The sequence below is a fragment of the Cervus canadensis genome, chromosome 21 (genome assembly GCF_019320065.1).
Source record: "Cervus canadensis isolate Bull #8, Minnesota chromosome 21, ASM1932006v1, whole genome shotgun sequence".
Classification (NCBI taxonomy): Eukaryota; Metazoa; Chordata; class Mammalia; order Artiodactyla; family Cervidae; genus Cervus; species Cervus canadensis.
Window position 1 is genome coordinate 42,016,189 of NC_057406.1, and position 21,018 is coordinate 42,037,206.

The 21,018-nt window shown below is 35.8% G+C and overlaps 1 protein-coding gene and 1 non-coding gene across 2 annotated transcripts in view; both read right to left on the reverse strand.

Moving 5' to 3' along the window:
- Positions 1-17,921: 17,921 nt before the first annotated feature.
- Positions 17,922-21,018, reverse strand: part of SYT10 (synaptotagmin 10) — a 118,256-nt gene continuing 115,159 nt past the window's right edge. The window contains exon 7 of the mRNA XM_043440707.1: positions 17,922-18,292. Coding sequence (XP_043296642.1) covers positions 18,221-18,292 — 72 coding nt within the window. The 3' untranslated portion in view covers positions 17,922-18,220. The remainder of the gene's footprint in view (positions 18,293-21,018) is intronic.
- On the reverse strand, positions 19,738-19,810 carry TRNAG-CCC. The gene has a single exon. It is a non-coding gene; the product is annotated as a tRNA-Gly (tRNA).

Sequence of the window (21,018 nt, forward strand, 5' to 3'; positions counted from 1 at the left end):
TTTATCCACAGATTGTCCCCACAGATGAAAATCTACTTATTGTGATCTGAAGCCAGATAAAATGTTTACATATAAACACAAATTTTTAGTGTGTGTGCAATGTTGAAATAAATTTAATTTTCCAGGAATAAAGTTATTGAAGGAAGGTTATACTTAACTTTTTTGGAAATTTACCAAGAGTCAACCATTTGTAAAAATCATGTCTCCAATGATAAATGCTGCCAGAGGCTTTAGAAATAAGTTCAAGCATCTGACTATATCAAACAATTCCATACTTAAGTATCTATTATTTTATTACAAATCACTTCCCTTTCATGTGTTCCTTTTTTTGGTAAACATCTTGTATACATAGAGAAGAATCCAGGTTGATTAGGCATAAGCTCAGCTGTCCTCTTCTAGTAAAGCCACATGGTCAGTTCTTAATTCTCTCAGCAATATTGTGTAACAATATGTATGAAGTAATGCCAATCAGGGAAGCTCACTTAAGCCATGGTGTCCAGGGTTTCCTTCTTTTTTCTTTTTTAATTATTCATATATTTATGGAATGTTCACAACCCTAACCTTATTTACTCAGTCTCCATGTCCTCTGAGATCAAATTGATACTGTATGACCTAAAGCCCCCACCATATTAACTTTGTTAGCATAATTTATCTTCTATGGCCAAGATGAAAAAGGCATTTTGTCCAAGGGCTCAGAAATTACCTAACAGGAGTTAGGCAAGGGCCAAAGCTTTGTTTCAGAATGTGCGGGGTTTGGACAAGCCAAGTCTGCTCAGTAATCCTTTATCATACACCCTGAATTTTATTTCAGAACATGAAATGAAATAATATAAGAAAAAAATGGACCTGCTAGGAACTCAAAGCACTGCATGAAGTGTATTAAAATTTTGAGAGGCAATAAAACAAAATCTTATATTCTGGGAGGAAAGGTAGCTGACTATTTCACTACACCCCTCTTTCAGCCTCTTTAACGTGGTAGAGCACAAGGTTAAAAACCTAAGTCTTTGGTGTTAGACTTTCCTATATAAAAACATGGCCCTACTATTCAAAAAATTGTGTGATTAAGGGAAGGCTATTGAAAGGTTCCATGGCTCAGTTTTTTTTTAATCTTCTAGCAAATTAGAGTTGAAAACACTCCTGCCAAGAACATAGCCAGCTACCAATAAATAGTTGTAAGTAAGCTTTCAATATCTGTTAGAATTGCTAAGATTACTAGATTTCCTAAGTGAATAAAAAAGATTACCAAATTCAGAGAGCAAAGGAAAATTTATGGTCATTTGAAGTTTTGGACGTGGGCCTTTCCAGGTTGCAGTTTTGGAAAGCTCTTTCTCTCAGTCTTTCTCCCAATCATTGAAGGGAATACCTACCATTTGAGATGAGTCTTTAATTCTGGGGATTGAGGAACCAGAATGAAGAAGTGTCATTTGTCTCCCAAAGGCCTGCTCAGTGCTTTTGGTTCAAAAAGCATAAGCTTAAAGTAAACCTGTTATTTATTCCTAAATTTTCTAAAACTGTTCACTAAGCTGGGCTTCCCAGGTGGTGCTAGTGGTAAAGAACCCACCTGCCAATGCAAGAGACATAAGAGACACAGGTTCAATTCCTGGATATGGAAGATCCCCTGGAGGAGGGCATGGCAACCCACTCCCGTATTCTTGCCTGGAAAATCCCATGGACTGACGAGCCTGGCAGGTTACAGTCCATAGATTCTCAAAGACATGACTGAAGTGACTGAGCACACACACACATTTACTAAGGTACAAATGAGGCAGAAATTCAGGGTAGCAATTCAAATAATAAACATTTGACTAAAGCTTTCTTTTGGTGTTGCTTCCCTTTAGAAGCTCAGAATAGATTCTGCATTTTGGTACAGTCCACATGTAACAGTTAATGAGAATCCTGAACTCAAAAATATTTTTAAAATCAAGGTGAAAAACCACATTACTAAAGAGATGTTCAAATACTTTATTCATTGCTTTCATGATGTAGATACAACTTATGAGGATATGGGAATGATTCATTTAGCCAAAAATGAGTTCTCATATATTGACCTTTATTAAAATAACTGAGAATGAAAGAATCAGTTAACTAAAGACTTCATAATACCTCAGCCAAAGAGTCTTCATTTATGGTAGAGTTTCATATCACTTTGTCCAAGGTGAAGTGTCATCAAGAAGTAGAAAATGAAAATACATACATTTTTTTACATTATATTTACATTAAGGAGCTTGCTTTCTGGACCAGCCTATAGGACATGTGGATGTTCATTGGGGATAAAGCAACTCATGCTTCCAACCCTCACAAAAAGCTATTAATCTTTCTTTTTTTCTTTTCTTTTTTTTTTTGGTAATCTTAACTTTTCACAGAACTGAAATACAACTGAACTGTTTAATAATACACTTTAATAAATGTTCCTTGAAAGCTTCCCACAGCTGTCTTTCAAAGAAATCAAGGAAGATTGATCCCTGTCCCATAATGAAACACGGAGCATCTTTTTCATACTTCAGCAGCCCTGGAAGCTGAGACCCCACTAAGGCTATGAAGTGAAATTTGTCACTTGGCATTTCTGCTGTCCTCAGACACTCTGGTCATCCAAAAACTCCCCAATTCACATTCTCATAATCCTCAGGCTCTTCTCCACTGTTCTAGTCTCTCACTCCTTCTACATTCTCCTTAATCCTTTGACTCTGCAATTTGCTATTCCTGATCCATGATCAAACACTCTTGTGTAGTCTCAGTGTCTTTCACAGGTTTGCCTTAATCTGACCTCCTCCTTTAGCATCACTCAGCAGTGGTTGCCTACCTGCTCACACCCTTCTCATTTCTGTATCAGATCATATACAACACTTAGACTACTAATGCCCTGACCACCTTCATGAACTGGTATTCCCCCATCAACCTAAGGTTCTCATTTCCATTAGTGTATCCTGCCTCTTGTGCTGGGCTTAGTTGCTAAGTCGCATCTGACTTTTTGCGACCCCATGGACTGTAGCCCTTCAGGTTCCTTTGTCCACGCGGATTCTCCAGGCAAGAATACTGGAGAGGATTGCCGTGCTCTCCTCCAGGGGCTCTTCCTGACCCAGGCATTGAACCAGGGTCTCCTGCATTGCAGGCAGATCTTTACCAATTGAGCTATCAGGGAACCAGTGAGCTACCAGGGAACCAGTACCTTTTGCCACCCAAAACTGTCCCACTTTAAGATCCCTAACTCAGACATTTCACTATAAGTCTACAAACATATTTTTTGTTGGCTTATATAACCTATTGGCATAATTGGTTTTTTCCCCTGCTTAATTGAGATAAAATTGGCATTTACACTATGTAAGTTTGAAGTATACAAATTGATGATTTCATGTGTGTGTGTGTATATATATATATGTGTGTGTGTATATATATATATATATATATATAATGAATTGTTACCACAGTAAGGTTAGTTAATATGTCCTTTACCTCACAAAATTACCAAAATTACCATTTCATGATGAGTACATTAAAGTTCTACTCTCATAGCAACTTTCAAGTATAGAATATAGTATTTTTAACTATATTTCTATGCTATATATTAGATCCCTGTAAATTATTCATCTTATAACTGGAAGTTTGTATCCTTTGACCAACACCTCTCAATTCCCCTCACTGGCCACCTGTTCCTGGCAACCTCCATTCTACTATCTGTTTCTATGACTTCAATGTTTTTAAATTCTATACATATAAAAGAGATCATAGAGTATTTTTCTCTGTCTGACATTTCACTTAGCTTAATACCGTCAATGTCCATCCATGTTATGGCATAGTTGCTTTATTTTTGTGCTTCAGTGTAAATGTCGACACATGTAGCTTTTTCATGCTTTTCAATAACTATCTTAGAATTTTTCTCTTTATCCTTTTAGGACTACTTCTTTTTATTCTCAGCAAATGGTTTGGACCACTCAACATCGATATTTAGATGTCTTAGTCACTTCAAAGTCAATATGTGGAAAATTATTTTTGAATCACTCTTTGTCAAAAATGCCCATTCTTCAATGTTCCTATCTCTATTTCACTCTCTTGTGAGTCCAATCCATTTTCTCCATATTAAAAAAATATGCACTATTAAAAAGTTTTCTTGTCTGTAAGCATCTCATTCCCCTATTACATAGAACAAATGAGTAGTAAACATATTACTGCATGGGCTGGCTCTTAACTAGCTATCTCTCCAGCCTCATCTTGTATTACTCCTCAGACTGCCAATTTTTTGTTCCCCCATAATTAGCATTTTTCATTTCTTCTACTGTACCCAGTTTTCTGTTTCCTAAAACTTAGGCAGGTTGATAGGCAGTCCAAACCCCTTAAAGTAGGAGGAGGCAAACATTCTTTTGTACATCCTTTTGCCCTAGTCACATAGGACGTGTTTTTTTAAGCCTTGTACTGATATTGCAACTGTATATCTCACTTGAGATCTGGCCTTTCTTTAGGTCTGGAACTAATGATTACACAGCACAATAATCTATCTTACTCATAGGTATGCTTTTCTTAGGCTCTATGTTAATGATTACGATTGTAACAAATCTTTCCTGGGAACCTGTTTCTCAGGATCTGTACCCTTGATTATACTACAGCAATATATCTCACCCAGATACATATTGTCCAGATCTTGTTCTTCCTGGCTAATCTTATACGGAGTTATCTCAGGATGTAGGCCTTGGGAAAGGGTCTGGTGGAACTTTTGAAACCTTGAGGTATCCTTTTTATCTATTATCAGCAGCCAGTTGAAAAGTATATAATGTCCTGCTTAAACTAGTGAGGGTGGGTACTCTTTCTACCCTCTTCTGATGTCTATATCAGAAGCTTTCCCTATCCTTTCACTTTTAAGTCACTGGGGCATAAAGCTCTGAGTGACTTATACTGCATCTTTGGTCCCAAAGTGAAATCTTCAGAGCCCACAAACCCAACACCGACCATCGTAAGTTATCATTCTCAGCAAGTGGTTTGGACCACTCAACATAGATAGACACTTAGATGTCTTCACTTCAGTTCAGTTCAGTTCAGTCACTCAGACGTGTCCGACTCTTTGCGACCCCATGAATCCCAGCACACCAGGCCTCCCTGTCCATCACCAACTCCCAGAGTTTACTCAAACTCATGTCCATCGAGTCGGTGATGCCATCCAGCCATCTCATCCTCTGTTGGTCCCTTCTCCTCCTGCCCCCAATCCCTCCAAGCATCAGGGTCTTTTCAAATGAGTTGACTCATCACATGAGGTGGCCAAAGTACTGGAGTTTCAGCTTCAGCATCAGTCCTTCCAATGAACACCCAGGACTGATCTCTTTTAGGATGGACTGCTTGGATCTCCTTGCAGTCCAAGGGACTCTCAAGAGTCTTCTCCAACACCACAGTTCAAAAGTATAAATTTTTCTGTGCTCAGCTTTCTTCACAATCCAACTCTCATATCCATACATGACCACTGGAAAAACCATAGCCTTGACTAGATGGACCTTTGTTGGCAAAGTAATGTCTCTGCCCTTTAATATGCTGTCTAGGTTGGTCACAACTTTCCTTCCAAGGAGTCTTTTAATTTCATGGTTGCAATCACCATCTGCAGTGATTTTGAAGCCCCCCAAAAATAAAGTCTGTCACTGTTTCCACTGTTTCCCCATCTATTTGCTATGAAGTGATGGGACCCGATGCCATGATCTTAGTTTTCTGAATGTTGAGCTTTAAGCCAATTTTTTTTCACTCTCCTCTTTCACTTTCATCAAGAGGCTTTTTAGTTCCTCTTCACTTTCTGCCATGAGGGTCACTTCAAATTCAATATGTGGAAAACTATTTTTGAACCACTCCTTCTCTGTCAAAAATGCCCCCTTTTCAGTGTTCTCTATCTCTATTTCACTCTTGCATGCCTCTAATCTATTTTCTTAATATTAAAAAAATATGCAGTATTAATTTTTTTCTCATCTTCAGGCATCTCATTCCCCTATTAGATAGAACAAATGAGTAGTAGACATATTACTGCATGGGCTGGCTCTTAAATAGCTATCTCTCCAGCCTCATCTTGTATTACTCCTCAGACTGCCAATTTTTTGTTCCCCCATAATTAGCTGTTTTCTCTCCAATTCACCTTACACCTCATTCTTCACATCTCAATGAGAATATGCCTTCTTCCAACAAAGTCTCTAAGGACCAAGCTCTCCAACAGACTAGGTTAGGTTTTCCTATCACACAGTTTTAAAAATGTGCATGTCTCAATTAAAATTATTAATAACTCTTTCTTATCCTCAACTTAAGCTCCATAATGGTAGGGTCTGGGCCTGTTTTGTAGGTTCTCAATAACATCCATGGGAAAAAACTGAATGAATTATTTTAAATCAATCTGTTTACTATATTTTACAGACTGTAGTTATTCCATCTTTATTTTGACCTTAAGTGGTCAAAATTGATTTTTCTATGATTTTTTTCCTCACAAAAGACATGTATAATTGTAATTCTTCTTTATATAAATTTTATGCACCCTTCTCTTGGATCACTATCTCCTGCCTTTCCAGATCATTCCTATTATTACTATTCCATCAAAATTTTGCTCCTATAGCTCTGAAACTGAACACCACTGGAGAAAAACACATACCCACATTCACTGTTTCTATTAAATTCATACCACAAACTTAAAGGTAGTCCCTTAATTATGCCTAATAATCAGTACGTTTCACTAGGTTGCTCAACCCTACACTATCCTTAAAGATTTTCTCATATCTTCCATTAAGGCTTCCCCTGTGGCCTTCTCTCTCAGCTGACACCCTTGCTTTCTTACTCACTGAGAATACTGAAATTCAAGGGAGAACTTTCCCAGATCCCATCACCACATCTACCAACTGACCAGCACCTGTAGCTAAAATATCTGACAGCAAATTGAGCTACTTGTGCTCCTACCTGAATTCCCTGTGCTCCAAAATTTTCATGGGTGTATTAAACCTCTACTCATGTAGAGACATTGTTTTAGGAATTCTGTATCCCTCCCTTGTATTACGTTTTCCTTTTTTACACTATTATTCTCAACAGTAAACATGCATGATGTTCCCCACCCCCAACTATGAGAATCTGGAGGCTTCTAAACCAATTATCAAGATTTATGAAATGCAGATAAAAGGGCTCATGGCCTGAATCAGAATCATATCAGTGGAAAAATACTTTTAAAATGAGATATTATTACTGTTGTTTAGTCACTAAGTCACATTTGACTCTTTTGCAATCCCATAGCTGGTAGCACACTAGGCTCTTCAGTTCATGGGAATTCCAAGTCAAGAATACTGGAGTGGGCTGCCATTTTCTTTTCCATAGGATCTTCCCAACCCAGGGATCAAACTCATGTCTCCTGCATTGGCAGACAGATTCTATACCTCTGAGCCACCTGAGAAGCCTGAAATATTTTTAGTGGGAGTCTATGCTCCTTCTCTTCCTTTCTTTGCTCTTTTATGCCAGGTCAGGGTTGATTCAATATTTGAAGGGAGTTCCTTTTCCTTAACAAATTGGTCCCCACATATTCCTATCTTAGGCCTCTTAAAAAATATTTACCTATCCGTGGTTATAGGTGTTAATGATCAGAATGATGTTGGTGAAAAAAGTAGTACCTAGTGATGTTCATAGTGATTGACATGTTGTAAAAATGACAGAAACATTAACTAATTGGTACATCAGGCAGATACAACTGATCTTAATTTAGAGATGAGTAAAGGTCAAGAAAGTTTACACATCTTCGGTCTTGGTGATTTATCTAAAGAGGCAAAACAATCCAATTAGCTGTATTTTTAGTGTTAAACTGAAAAAACATCAGGTTGCTTATACTTCTAGCTTAAAGGCCAAAGATCTAGATTTGAGGCCCAGTTCCACCATCTACTATGTGACCTTGGGATTTCTTGTAATCTCTTTTAACCACAATTGCCATTTTTGTTAAATGGGAGTGATAAAACCCATATGGCTTGGATAAGAATCAAGAAATAGCAAATGTGAAAATATTTTAAAGTTGTATATGGACTTCCCTGGTGGTCTAGTGGTTAAGGATCTGTCTTGCAATGCAAGGGATGCAGGTTCATCCCCTGGTTTGGGAACTAAGATCCCACATGCCATGGGGCAACTAAGCCTGCATGCCACAACTAGACAGCCCTCAAGCCTAGTGAAAGACCCCATATGCCTCAACAAAAGTTCCATGTGCTACAACTGAGACCCAACACAGTCACATTTTTAAAAAGTATAAATATTAGATTTTATATTTCATGATATGTAGAGAATAAAAGCTCAGATTTAAGTATGAGTTTACTTTGTGTTCAAAGCTGTGCTCCACTAAAAAAAAAAAAAAAGAATCTCCCTAATTCTTAACTCTAGCTTGTAATTTCTTTTTCTAGTTAAGGTACCTCTATAGTTTTCAATATGCTTCTCCCTTGTTATTCACTAATTTAAGGGGTGAGATTCATGTGAGTGTGATCAATGCCTCTAGAAGTAGTGTAATTAGGTGACCTGTTGATGTTCTCAAATATAGTTCTTTTTTAAAAAAATTAATCTATTTGTTTTAATCACAAGATAATTACTTTATAATATTGTGCTGATTTTTGGCATACATCAACATGAATTGGCCATAGATATACATGTGTTCCCCCAATCCTGAAATCCCTCCCACCTCCCTCCCCACCCTATTCCTCTGGGTTATCCCAGAACACCGACTTTGGGTGCCCTGCTTCATGCATGAAACTTGCACTGGTCATCTAACTTTCATATGGTAATATACATGTTTCAAAGCTATTCTGTCAAATAATCCCATCCTTACCTTCTCCCACTGAGTCCAAAAGTCTATTCTTTACATCTGTGTCTCCTTTGCTGCCCTGCATGTAGGACTGTCAGTACCATCTTTCTAAATTCCATATATATGTGTCAATATACAGTATTTGTCTTTCTCTTTCTGGCTTACTTCATTCTGTATAACAGGCTCCAGGTTATTCCACCTCATTAGAACTGACTCAGATGAGTTCCTTTATATAGCTAAGTAATAGTCCATTGTGTATATGTACCACAACTTCTTTATCCATTCATCTGCTGACGGACATCTAGGTTGCTTCCCTGTCCTAGCTATTGTAAATAATGCTGCAATGAATATTAGGGTACATGTGTCTCTTTCAATTCTGGTTTCTTCAGAGTATATGCCCAGCAATGGGATTTCTGGGTCATATGGCAGTCCTATTCCCAGATTTTTTAAGGAATCTCCACACTGTTCTCTATGTTGGTTGTACAAGTCTGCATCCCCACCAACAGTGTAAAAGGGTTCCTTATTCTCTATACCCTTTTCAGCCTTGTTGTTTGTAAACTTTTTGATGATGGCCATTCTGACAGGTGTGATTTGATACCTCATTGTGGTTTTGATTTGCATGTCTCTAATAATGAGTGATGATACTGTGAAAGTACTGCACTCGATAAGCCAGCAAATTTGAAAAACTCAACAGTGGCCACAGGACTAGAATAGATCAGTTTTCATTCAAATCCCAAAGAAAGGCAGTACCAAGGAATGCTCAAACGACTGCACAATTGCACTCATCTCACATGCTAGCAAAGTAATGCTCAATACTCTCCAATTCAGGCTTAAACTGTATGTAAATTGGGAACTTGCAGACGTTCAAGTTGGATTTAGGAAAGGAAGAGGAACCAGAGATCAAATTGCCAACATCCGCTGGCTCATCAAAAAAGTAAGAGAGTTCCAGATAAACATCTATTTCTGCTTTATTGACTATGCCAAAGCCTTTGACTCTGTGGATCACAACAAACTGGAAAATTTTTCAAGAGATGGGAATACCAGACCACCTGACCTGCCTCCTCAGAAATCTGTATGCAGATCAGGAAGCAACAGTTAGAACTGGACATGGAAAAACAGACTGGTTCCAAATCGGGGAAGAAGTATGTCAAGGGTATAAATTGTCACTTTGCTTATATAAATTATATGCAGAGTACACCATGAGAAATGCTGGACTGGATGAAACACAAGGTGGAATCAAGATTGCTGGGAGAAATATCAATAATCTCAGATACACAGATACCTCTCCCACACTTATGGCAGAAAGTGAAGAAGAACTAAAGAGCCTCCTGATGAAAGTGAAAGAGGAGAGTGAAAAAAAGTTGGCTTAAAGCTCAACATTCAGAAAATTAAGGTCATGGCATCTGGTCCCATCACTTCATGGCATATAGATGGGGAAACAATGGAAACAATGACAGACTTAATTATTTTGAGCTCCAAAATCACTGCAGATGGTGACTGCAGTCATGAAATTAAAAGACGCTTACTCCTTGGAAGGAAAGTTATGACCAACGTAGACGGCATATTAAAAAGCAGAGCTATTACTTTGTCAACAAAGGCCGGTCTAGGCAAGGCTATGATTTTTCCAGCAGTTATGTATGGATGTGAGAGTTGTACTGTAAAGGCAGCTGAGCACTGAAGGATGGATGCTTTGAAACGGTGGTATTCAAGAAAACTCTTGAGAGTCCCTTGGACTGCAAGGAGAACCAACCAGTCCCTCCTAAAGGGAATCAGTCCTGAATATTCATTAGAAGGACTGATGCTGAAGGTGAAACTCCAATACTTTGGCCACCTGATGCAAAGAACTGACTCATTTGAAGAGTCCCTGATGCTGGGAGGCAGGTAGGTGGTTTGGTATTCCCATCTCTTTCAGAATTTTCCACAGTTTATTGTGATCCACACAGTCAAAGGCTTTGGCATAGTCAATAAAGCAGAAATAGATGTTTTTCTGGAACTCTCTTGCTTTTTCAATGATCCAGTGATGTTGGCAATTTGATCTCTGGTTCCTCTGCCTTTTATAAAACCAGCTTGAACATCTGGAAGTTCACAGTTCACATATTGCTGAAGCTTGGCTTGGAGAAACCTGTATGCAGGTCAGGAAGCAACAGTTAGAACTGGACACGGAACAACAGACTGGTTCCAAATAGGAAAAGGAGTATGTCAAGGCTGTATATTGTCACCCTGCTTATTTAACTTATGTGCAGAGTATATCATGAGAAATGCTGGGCTGGAAGAAGCACAAGCTGGACTCAAGATTGCAGGGAGAAATATCAATAACCTCAGATATGCAGATGACACCACCCTTATGGCAGAAAGTGAAGAAGAACTAAAGCGCCTCTTGATGAAAGTGAAAGAGGAGAGTGAAAAAGTTGGCTTAAAGCTCAACATTCAGAAAACTAAGATCATGGCATTGGGTCCCATCACTTTATGGCAAATAGATGGGGAAACAGAGGAAACAGTGGCTGATTTTATATTTTGGGGCTCCAAAATCACTGCAGATGGTGATTGCAGCCATGAAATTAAAAGACTCCTTGGAAGGAAAGTTATGACCAACCTAGTCAGCATATTAAAAAGCAGAGGCATTACTTTGTCAACAAAGGTCCATCTAGTCAAGGCTATGGTTTTTCCAGTGGTCATGTATGGATGTGAGAGTTGGACTATAAAGAAAGCTGAGCACAGAAGAATTGATGCTTTTGAACTGTGGTGTTGGAGAAGATTTATGAGAGTCCCTTGGACTGCAAGGAGATCAAACCAGTCCATCCTGAAGGAGATCAGTCCTGGGTGTTCATTGGAAGGACTGCTGTTGAAGCTGAAACTCCAATACTTTGGCCACTTGATACGAAGAGCTGACTCATTTGAAAAGACCGTGATGCTGGGAATGATTGAGGGCACGAGGAGAAGGGGACGAAGAAGAGGATGAGATGGTTGGATGGCATTACTGATTCAATGGACATGAGTTTGGGTAAACTCCGGGAGTTGGTGATGGACAGGGAGACCTGGCGTTCTGTGGTTCATGGCGTCGCAAAGAGTTCGACATGACTGAGCGACTGAACTGACTGACTGATGCTGGGAAAGATTGAGGGCAGGAGGAGAAGGGGAGGACAGAGGATGAGATGGTTGGATGGCATCACCGACTCAATGGACATGTGTTTGAGTAAACTTCGGGAGTTGATGATGGACAGGGAGACAGCATGCTGCAGTCCATGGGGTCACAAAGAAACAGACATGACTGAGCAACTGAATTGAACTGAATTGAATAATGAGTGAGGTTGAGCATCTTTTCATGTGTTTATTAGCTATCTGTATGATTATTTATTAGTTCCTTTTCTTGCTGGTTTAAGTTCCAGTCACTGACTGAATTCTAGTGACTCAAGGCTGAAAAGGTACAATTTTCAGTCATATATCCTGAAAATTATAAAAAACAAACAAGCATGACCCCCACACACAAATCTTGCTCATGAAACGCACACAAGCTAAACAAGTAGACTCATTAAGTGGATTCGTAGTTGGAACTGACTCCACCTACATAGTTTATACTTGTAGGTGGAAATTTGGATGATATTTTTTTCATTTGAAGGAAAACTGAGTTAAAAAAAACATGGAAACTGTTGTGTCTTATTGTAGTTACTGTTCAGACTTTTGGTTTAATTTTCTGTATTAATTTATTAAAGTGGATAGTTTTGAAACTGTCCAAACCCAGCACAAAAATTAGTTAAAACATAAGAAATAATGGTATATCCATAAAAGGATGCCTTCAAATCCTTTTAGAAACACTGGCAGTGACAGCACAAAATGATCTAGAACCTTGTCAACATAACATCTCATGTTTTATAATAAAAGCATGGTGACTTTTGATTGCACTTTTTATTTCTTATATATATTTTTACTATATATTTTTCACTTTTATAGATTGTATAAACTGCCTTTACAGATTATAATCTTGTATTAAATGCCTTCAGCTCTGCAGAATGGAAATTAATTTGAGATGTGGTCATATGAAGAATATGTCTACATTAAGGAAAAAAAAAAGCCTCTAAAATTGAATGAGGAAGTCAATTTCAACAAAAGAATGAGAAAATAATAAGCAATAAAATTCAAATTTCCAATCAAAATTTATGAAAAAATGGTGACTACCACCTGAGTAAAAAAGAAATAAAATTAAAATACTGATGAAATATCATTTTAGTTGTGTTTAAACTGGCAAAGCTTCAAATGATAATATGTCACATATTGACTAGGTTAACTGGAAATTCTTGTATATTATTAGTGGAAATATAAATTTTAACTCAGTGCAAATGTAAATATAAAAACTTCCTGGAGAGACATTTAGAAACACAAAATGTCTTTAAGAGTGTCCACTTGTCTAATTTTTGTTTTAAACAAAACCAAATATAGAACATTTGGTTTATAATTTCCTTTGAGTCAGTGCTGTGTTGACTGCCTAAAATTTGTTGCTATGTGTACCTTCCTTATGAAAATATTGATTATTTTTGAAAATATGAATTAAAGAGAAACAAAATAACTGGTATTCCCCAACTACTAGATTATCTGATAATGCATTTGTAGGGATATTTTGCAGATAAAACAAATGTAGCTAGTACATATAAGCGGCATTTACCTCTTCTTACACGATTCATGTTTTTTTCATTATTCCATATGGAAATAATCCAGGATCTTAAGTTCATAATTTTATTAAAATAATGGTATGAATTAAGTGAGGTTTTAAAGACATTAAGTTGCTTCAGCTACTGAATTATTGATAAATGAATTACTCTGCTCTCTAATGAATGCCAAAAATAATGACTGTTAAAGAAAGACAGCAATTTAAAGGTCTCAAAAATAAATCTGAAAAAGACATTTTCTTCAATACCAAGAAAAAATAATTTCTAATCACTTTATTTTTCAAAATACATATGAAACAATAAAATTATATTTCAAGTGCTTTTCTATTTTCTTTTATAAAAGTAATCATAGACTTTACGATAGCTTTGAGGTTTCATTGTTTCATAATTCATCTGAACCTGACAAATATATTCACACATTTTAAAGAAGACATTGTAAAAATACTGAACTATGTAACATCTTTTAAGGTGGTTGCAAAACATTTGTTCTAAGTAATACAGTTATATGTTGTCAAGTTTCACAAATGTCTGGTCACCATATACAAAAGCCAGAAACATGAATTTCAAAAGATTTTAAAATTTTTGTTCTATTATACAGACTCAGAGATATCTCTTTGAATAACTACATATTATATCACAAACTTCAGTTAAAAAGCCACCACATCAACAATGACTGAAGGATACAAAAAATGTCAAGTATAATGGATACAAATTATTCAATGATATATATGAAATGAAGAAGTTCCATGTCTTCTGTCAGCTTAGAATAACTGGCAAATTATCTTGGACTGCTCATTAGTGGAATCATTGTATTTACAATGTGAGAAATTTCTTTTCTATATTGACTTCTTCATTCTTTCATGAAGATCTCACTTCATGTGTTCCAAAATTTATCTAGATTTTGCAGATGAACCTAATTATTTCTCTCAGTTGGAAAAGTCCAAAAAGTTAATGCAAATTTGAGTTGGACTTTTTGTTTATAAAAACTTTAAATGCAAATATCTTGTATTTTAGAGTTTGTCTACCTGCTTCTTTCTTATGCTGTGATAGAATTTATGAAGCTATTCACATCAGGGATTACTATGCTTCTATATGGAAAGCTTAAAGGGTCTTTTAAAAGAAAAAACAAATATATATATATAATAAAATTAGCAAAATGATCCATATGGATACAAATAGAATAAACCATGTACTTTTCAAGGGGAATGATTCTGTGACCAGTTTGTACATAGCCTTAGGTTTTGTTTTTTTTTTTTAGGTTCACAAACTTTGTTCTATAGCAAAGTCATAGTCAAATATAACTCTGTATGGATGTTTAGATTGGGAAAATAATAAAACAATTTTGAAAAGATAACAAAAATAAAAATCCAATACATTAACTTTTCAGCATTGGGAATTATTTTTCTGAACAATTTTGACTCATTTTTATAATGTGCACTGTTATCCCACATGTTGTTTTTGAGGAAACAAAATTATATCGAATAATTGAAATTCAGCATCCCATACAGTAAATAGATTCTGTGTATAGCTGATGCAACTCATAACAAAATTTCTGAAGACAGTGGTCTATTTTTACCCTTTTATGACAAAATCAGGCATAGTTTGTTCTTTGGAGAGGGCATTCATGACCCAGTTGAGCTTCAAAGAAATCACTGTCAATTTGAGGTTAAAACATTTCCATACAATTACTATTTGCATATTTAATCCATTGAATAGAAGTCATTTCCAGTGTTTCAGAATAAATAAAATAGGATTAGTGTAATCAAGTCTTCTTATAAAAGTGTATTTAAATCATTTCAAGCATGAAGAAGCCTATCTTCTCCCTTATATCTTCTACTTATTTTTTTCAATCACTATTTCTAATATCCAAAATGTTTGCATTCAATAAATCCTTAAGTTCCACCTTAGCCCTTTATGCTTTCTTTTTAAGGTCTTGATATCATGATACTACTATGCTATCAAGTCAAACCCTGGTCACCAATCTTCATGATGAACAAAGTGGTAATAAAAACATGTTTTTGCCTTGATGAGAAAACACTTGAACTGAGATTATTATATATTCCATATTTTATATTATATATATTCCATAAACATCTGTGCTTTTTTATATTCAATTTCCTCATTCCCCTAATTACTTAGTGTAAAATAAGCAAATGAATAAACAAAATAAAAATAACAAAAAGAACATCACTGTTGTTACACTAACTAATCAACAGGTTTCTTTTTCTTAGATTTATGTTTGTCAAGTCCCTGGAATTAAGTATCCATTATATACCTAAACTGCAACTTCATCATGTGTCAGTGTGGTTGTTAAAATGTGCTCTTTCACACAACTTAGTGGAGAATATCTGTAACAGTAAACCTTACTTTAAATATTGAAATGAAAAACATTCCATCTTTAATCACAAGTAGAAAGAAGATAAGTTATGTTTGTATGGATGTGTGACTGTGCAGAGTAAGATGTACTGTATTGAAAATCCTACGGTGGCTCAGACAGTGAAGAATCTGCCTGCAGTGCAGGAGACCTGGATTCAGTCTCTGGGTCAGGAAGATTCCCTGGAGAAGGGAAAGGCAACCCACTCCAGTATTTTTGCCTGGAGAATTCCATTGACAGAGAAGCCTGGAGGGCTATAGTCAATGAGGTACCAAAGAGTCAGACATGACTGAGCAACTAATAATTTCATACCATTTTAAATCATGCATTTAAAATCTTATGAATTTTCTCCCTTTAATCTCTCAAAGATTAGCAAATGATCAGTCCTGATATGTTATTCTAATCCCTAGGAAACAATAATTTTTTAAAAAATTATCTTAAACTTTTAGTCTACAATAGCCATATTAAAGTCTCCTAGTTGGCTATTTGTGTTTTTCACCGTAAACATTGACTATTTCTACATAGGAGGCAAAGAAAAGCATGAATAAAAATCCTTAAGTATGTTTTAGGTGAAAAAAATTATTATACTAAGGAAATATAGTTGCTAATTAATTGTAAGTTGCAGCTATGCCTATAAACAATTGTCTCTGAACATGTTATTTTTATTAAGAGTCTTCTCATTTGACAATTTTATTTTCCAGCAAAACAAAGAATTACAAAATAGAAGTGTCATCCTCCGTCATATTGTCTATAGCAAGTGGTTCTTTTAGGAAAATGTTAGCCGGGAATACTTGTTTTCATTAAGATGCCACAAGTAGTTTTAAAAATTTTTAGGGAATTGTGTATGACTTAAAAATATTCATTTGTAAAATAGTCACATCTTAATTAATGGTAATACCATCATATGAGAGGTGTCAACATACAAAATCTCAAGACTTTGAAACCTAATTTTAATATTTAGAAATAAGGGATTCTACTAAAATCAAAATTTTGCAGTTGCTGATAAAATTTTCTCATTCTGATGAATCTGTTTTTACAGCCTAACTGCAGATTTTCTTGCTTTTTGTTTTTTTGAGGGGTGGGAGAAGATTGGGCTTTAACCTTCTATATTGGGATAAGCTTGAAACATGCACAATACACATCTCAAAAGTAAGGTTGGGGTCATTCTAGATACCTTCTAATAGGGCCCAGAAACATGACAATAAAAAGTTGACATGATTTAAAGGAAATTTCTGTAAAGACATTTGCACTGTTTTTACAACTAGTGGCCTGATTCTTGATTCTTATGATGGCAAAGCCTTTCACAAAAGACTGTGGGTCTGTGCCTTAAAAATTATTTGTTTTCTATTAGATGTTGAAGTTGAATTATTTATAATTTTATAATTTGCTGAAATAAGTCACGTTGTTTTTTTTTAAAGAAAATACCCATTTCTAAAGATTAGCTTCTGTTTGAATTTAAAAGTCACTATCACTGTGTACATTCCAAATGGCAATAAGCACAGAGATTTATTGTAACTTTGGTGTCAGTATGTCTATCAGGAATACAGGATCCACATGATAACTTTATGTCACAAAATAAACATGTTGTAGTACTTGAGAATCTCATGAGTTCTGATTCTATTCATTTAGGAATACTAATGCTACATTTGAGAACACGACTAATAGAATTTTTGAAATATCAAACAGTGCTACAGATGTTTGAACTAGTAACTTTAAGACAGTATAAAATAGTAGCCCAAATGGCTCAATCTCCATTTTCCAGCTACTAAATATTCTTAAATTTATATTCAGAGAGGATCTTCAAATTATAGTGTTTTCTCTATATCTTAAAGAATAAGCTTGAAAGAAAAAGTTTAGAGTTTAGCAAAAACCAAGCTTCACCACTGAGAATGAAAGAATAAATAATAAATAAATTAATAAATTATATTAATTTGATTATTTAATGCAGTGAGTAAAGCTCACATTTTCCATTAAGATTTATATAGAACCATATACACAACTGGAAATGAACATAGTTTTAACAAAGTCAAAACCATACATATATGACATGTGCTACTTTATACAATAGCAGCATTAACTATATTTAATTTTAGATAAGTATGGATTATTTTCAAAAATGTATTATTTGCTTGTGCAGAGAACTTACAATTTATTAAAAACAGTTTTTTCTGCTAATTGGCATATGACACAAATAATAAAATGCCTTATGTAAGTAAAGACCATTTGTATTCAAGTAAAATATATTAAGATGTTCAAAGTTAGTAAACAGACAATAAAGGCAAATAAAATTTACACAATATTTTGTTTCTTATCAGGATGCATTTCAAATGAGGAAATCAAATCTTCCACTTTTTTTTTTTCTGACTTGGTGAGTACATGGTCCTGGGTCCTTATTATAATGGCATTATTTTGGAAGCATTATGGTGTGGAAGTTGGCTTGGGAGATGGACAGGATCCTTGACTATCAAAACTGGTTGCCCGGCCAGGTAACTGAAAGATAATAATTTTATAATGTGCAATAATAATAATAAAGTGAGTAATTGTTGTTACCTTTTAATAGTGAATATTCACACCCATGATATGCTAGTCTCTGAAGAGAAAATATACATAACTCCCCATGACTTTCATAACTCATCTTCTCAGGTGGTGTGCAGGGACACAAACATCTCACAAAAATGTAGGCAGAGCATGGTACATAGATGACATGCAGGAAAACTGCAGATTTATTTCACATTCTATCACAGACTATTAGTTTTTATTTCCTGGTGGCTCAGATGGCAAAGAATCTGCCTGCAATGTAGGATATCCAGGTTTGATCCCTGGGTTGGGAAGATCCTTGGCAAAGGGAATATCTACCCACTCCAGTATTCTTGCCTGGAGAATTCCATGGACAGTGGAACCTGGTGGGCTACAGTCCATGGGGTCACAAAGGATCATGGGACACAACTGAGCAACTAACACTTTCATTTTAAGGTTGGGTAAGAGCAAGAAGGTTCAAGACACAAGAGGCTGCATTCCATTTGCTCTAAGGCAGGAGGTGATTTTTATAGAAGCAATTAATGAGAAGGACTAAGTTTGGAAAATAGGAGCCACAAGGGATAAAGAATAATTTTTCCTGGTCCCTAAATATTATGTATATTTTAAAGGTTTAATTACAATAGGATAAACTTTTATATCCAGGTAGAAGTAGACAGATTTTCCAAGTGATGCTTTACTCTCTTTCTTAACAATTTACTCAGCTCTTGAGTAATTGTTCCCTTCTCATTTTAATCCCTGCTGTGGCAACAAAACACAATTACACACACACAACTTTCCCACAATTCAAAACCCAGCCAGTTCTCAGGTCTGTAGTCCTTATGTTCTTTTTGACCAGTGAATGAAGGTGCAGAAGTCAGAAAAAGGGAGCTATTTGCTGGAGAAAGTACCTCTGCATAATCTTTTCAGCCCTCTTGTCCTCTGCTAGTGAGCAACTAGAAAATTGTATCTGGGATCTTCTTCTGATGTTTATCCTTCCTATATACCCTACAATGACTTAAAAGTTCTCCCATGTTTTCACACACAAATTCATGCCTATTTCATAGTTTTTCCTCATCATATAAATATATAACTGCTTACTGTTGTTCAGTTGCCCTAAACAACAATAGAACAGTCTTGTTCAATTCTTTGCAACCCCATGGACTGCTGCATGCCCAACTTATTAGTCATAAGCAATTATAATATGCTTTGGGTCATAAAACATCTGTCCTTTCATTAGTTAAAAATTGTTGATCATATTATCTCACTTATCCCTACATCATCCCTATAAACTCTGTGAGAGTGTGTATTTCTCTATTTTTAATACTTGTTAGTTTTTTGACTGTGCTGGATCTTCATTGTGGCATGCAGGATCTTTGGTTGTGGAATGAGAATGCTTAGTTGCAACATGTAGAGCCTAGTTCCCTGACCAGGGATCAAACCTGGGGCCCCTGCATTGGGAATGCAGAGTCTTAGCCACTGGACAATCAGGGAAGTCCCAGAGGTGTGCATTTCTAGTTTCTAAATATAGAGAAATGTAGCTGCAGATAAAGTACATGGTCTGCCTAGGATTAGACAGTCAGAGGAACAAGGGTTAGAATTCACGTCTGCCTTCAGTGTAGTACTCTGTCCAGCAAACTCTACTCTTATGTCTAGATTCTTAGACCTAATAATTACTTTTCAAACTTTAAGTAAAAACAAAGATGAGAAACAGGAAAAGAATAGCAAAGCAGTAGAGTGTACTTCAGATAATACACTTTGTTGAAATGAAACAACCTTCTCAAGACTTATTGATTTGTTATTTAGGGGAAAGTGCTGTGTGAGTGTGCATTTGCATAGCATGTCTGTCTTTTATGATTTACAATAAATGATGAAGTGAGTTAATGATTTAGAACATTAATGTAATAAAGCAGATAATTTATCTAAGATGACATTTCACCTCCTATGCCTGAGTATGTGCTGTATATAGAGTGTTCATGGAATTTTCCCCATAATGTCTTGAGTAATGCAGCCAAGGTCACACTTTTGTGACCAAGCTGAGCTTAGAACGAGGACTCAATGACATTTAGTTAATTACACTGCTCTGTCTCTCCTGTTCAACCTATGCTTAGTAACAGAATAAGAAGCAGAATCTTATCCATGGGAGAGATGGCAATGTATATATACTTCACTTGTTATTACTGTGTGGTTATCATAAATTTTTGTATTGAATTGCATAAATTCCACTTCTTATCAACTCATAATTAATTAGGTCATATAAATAATTTATTTTGAGGTTCTTCAAGATATTCCAGTCTTTGGGAAAGAAAATCACTTCACTTACAACATTCAGTGTACCAAGTAGACTGCCAACTGCTTTCATGGCTAAAAATTCTGATAGAAACTGGTATTGATATCACTTCTAGTCAATATAACTATTAATATTAGTTATATTTAGAGCAACATTGTGCTGTACTCTGTGTTAAGTACTTAATAGTCAGCAGTTCATCTAGTTTTACTCTAAGTTTGCTACGAGGTTTATGTCTTGCCCAAGGTTCTCCAGTATGTGGTCACACAGCAGAGCCAGGTTTTCAACTTAGGCAAACTAATGCCTCAATATTCTTAAAAACAATCTGTGAGACTTTTTTTACTTCCTGAACAGAGCCAGTAACTATATACCTGCCCCCTTACATATTAAGTGACATTTTTATTTGGAATTCTTG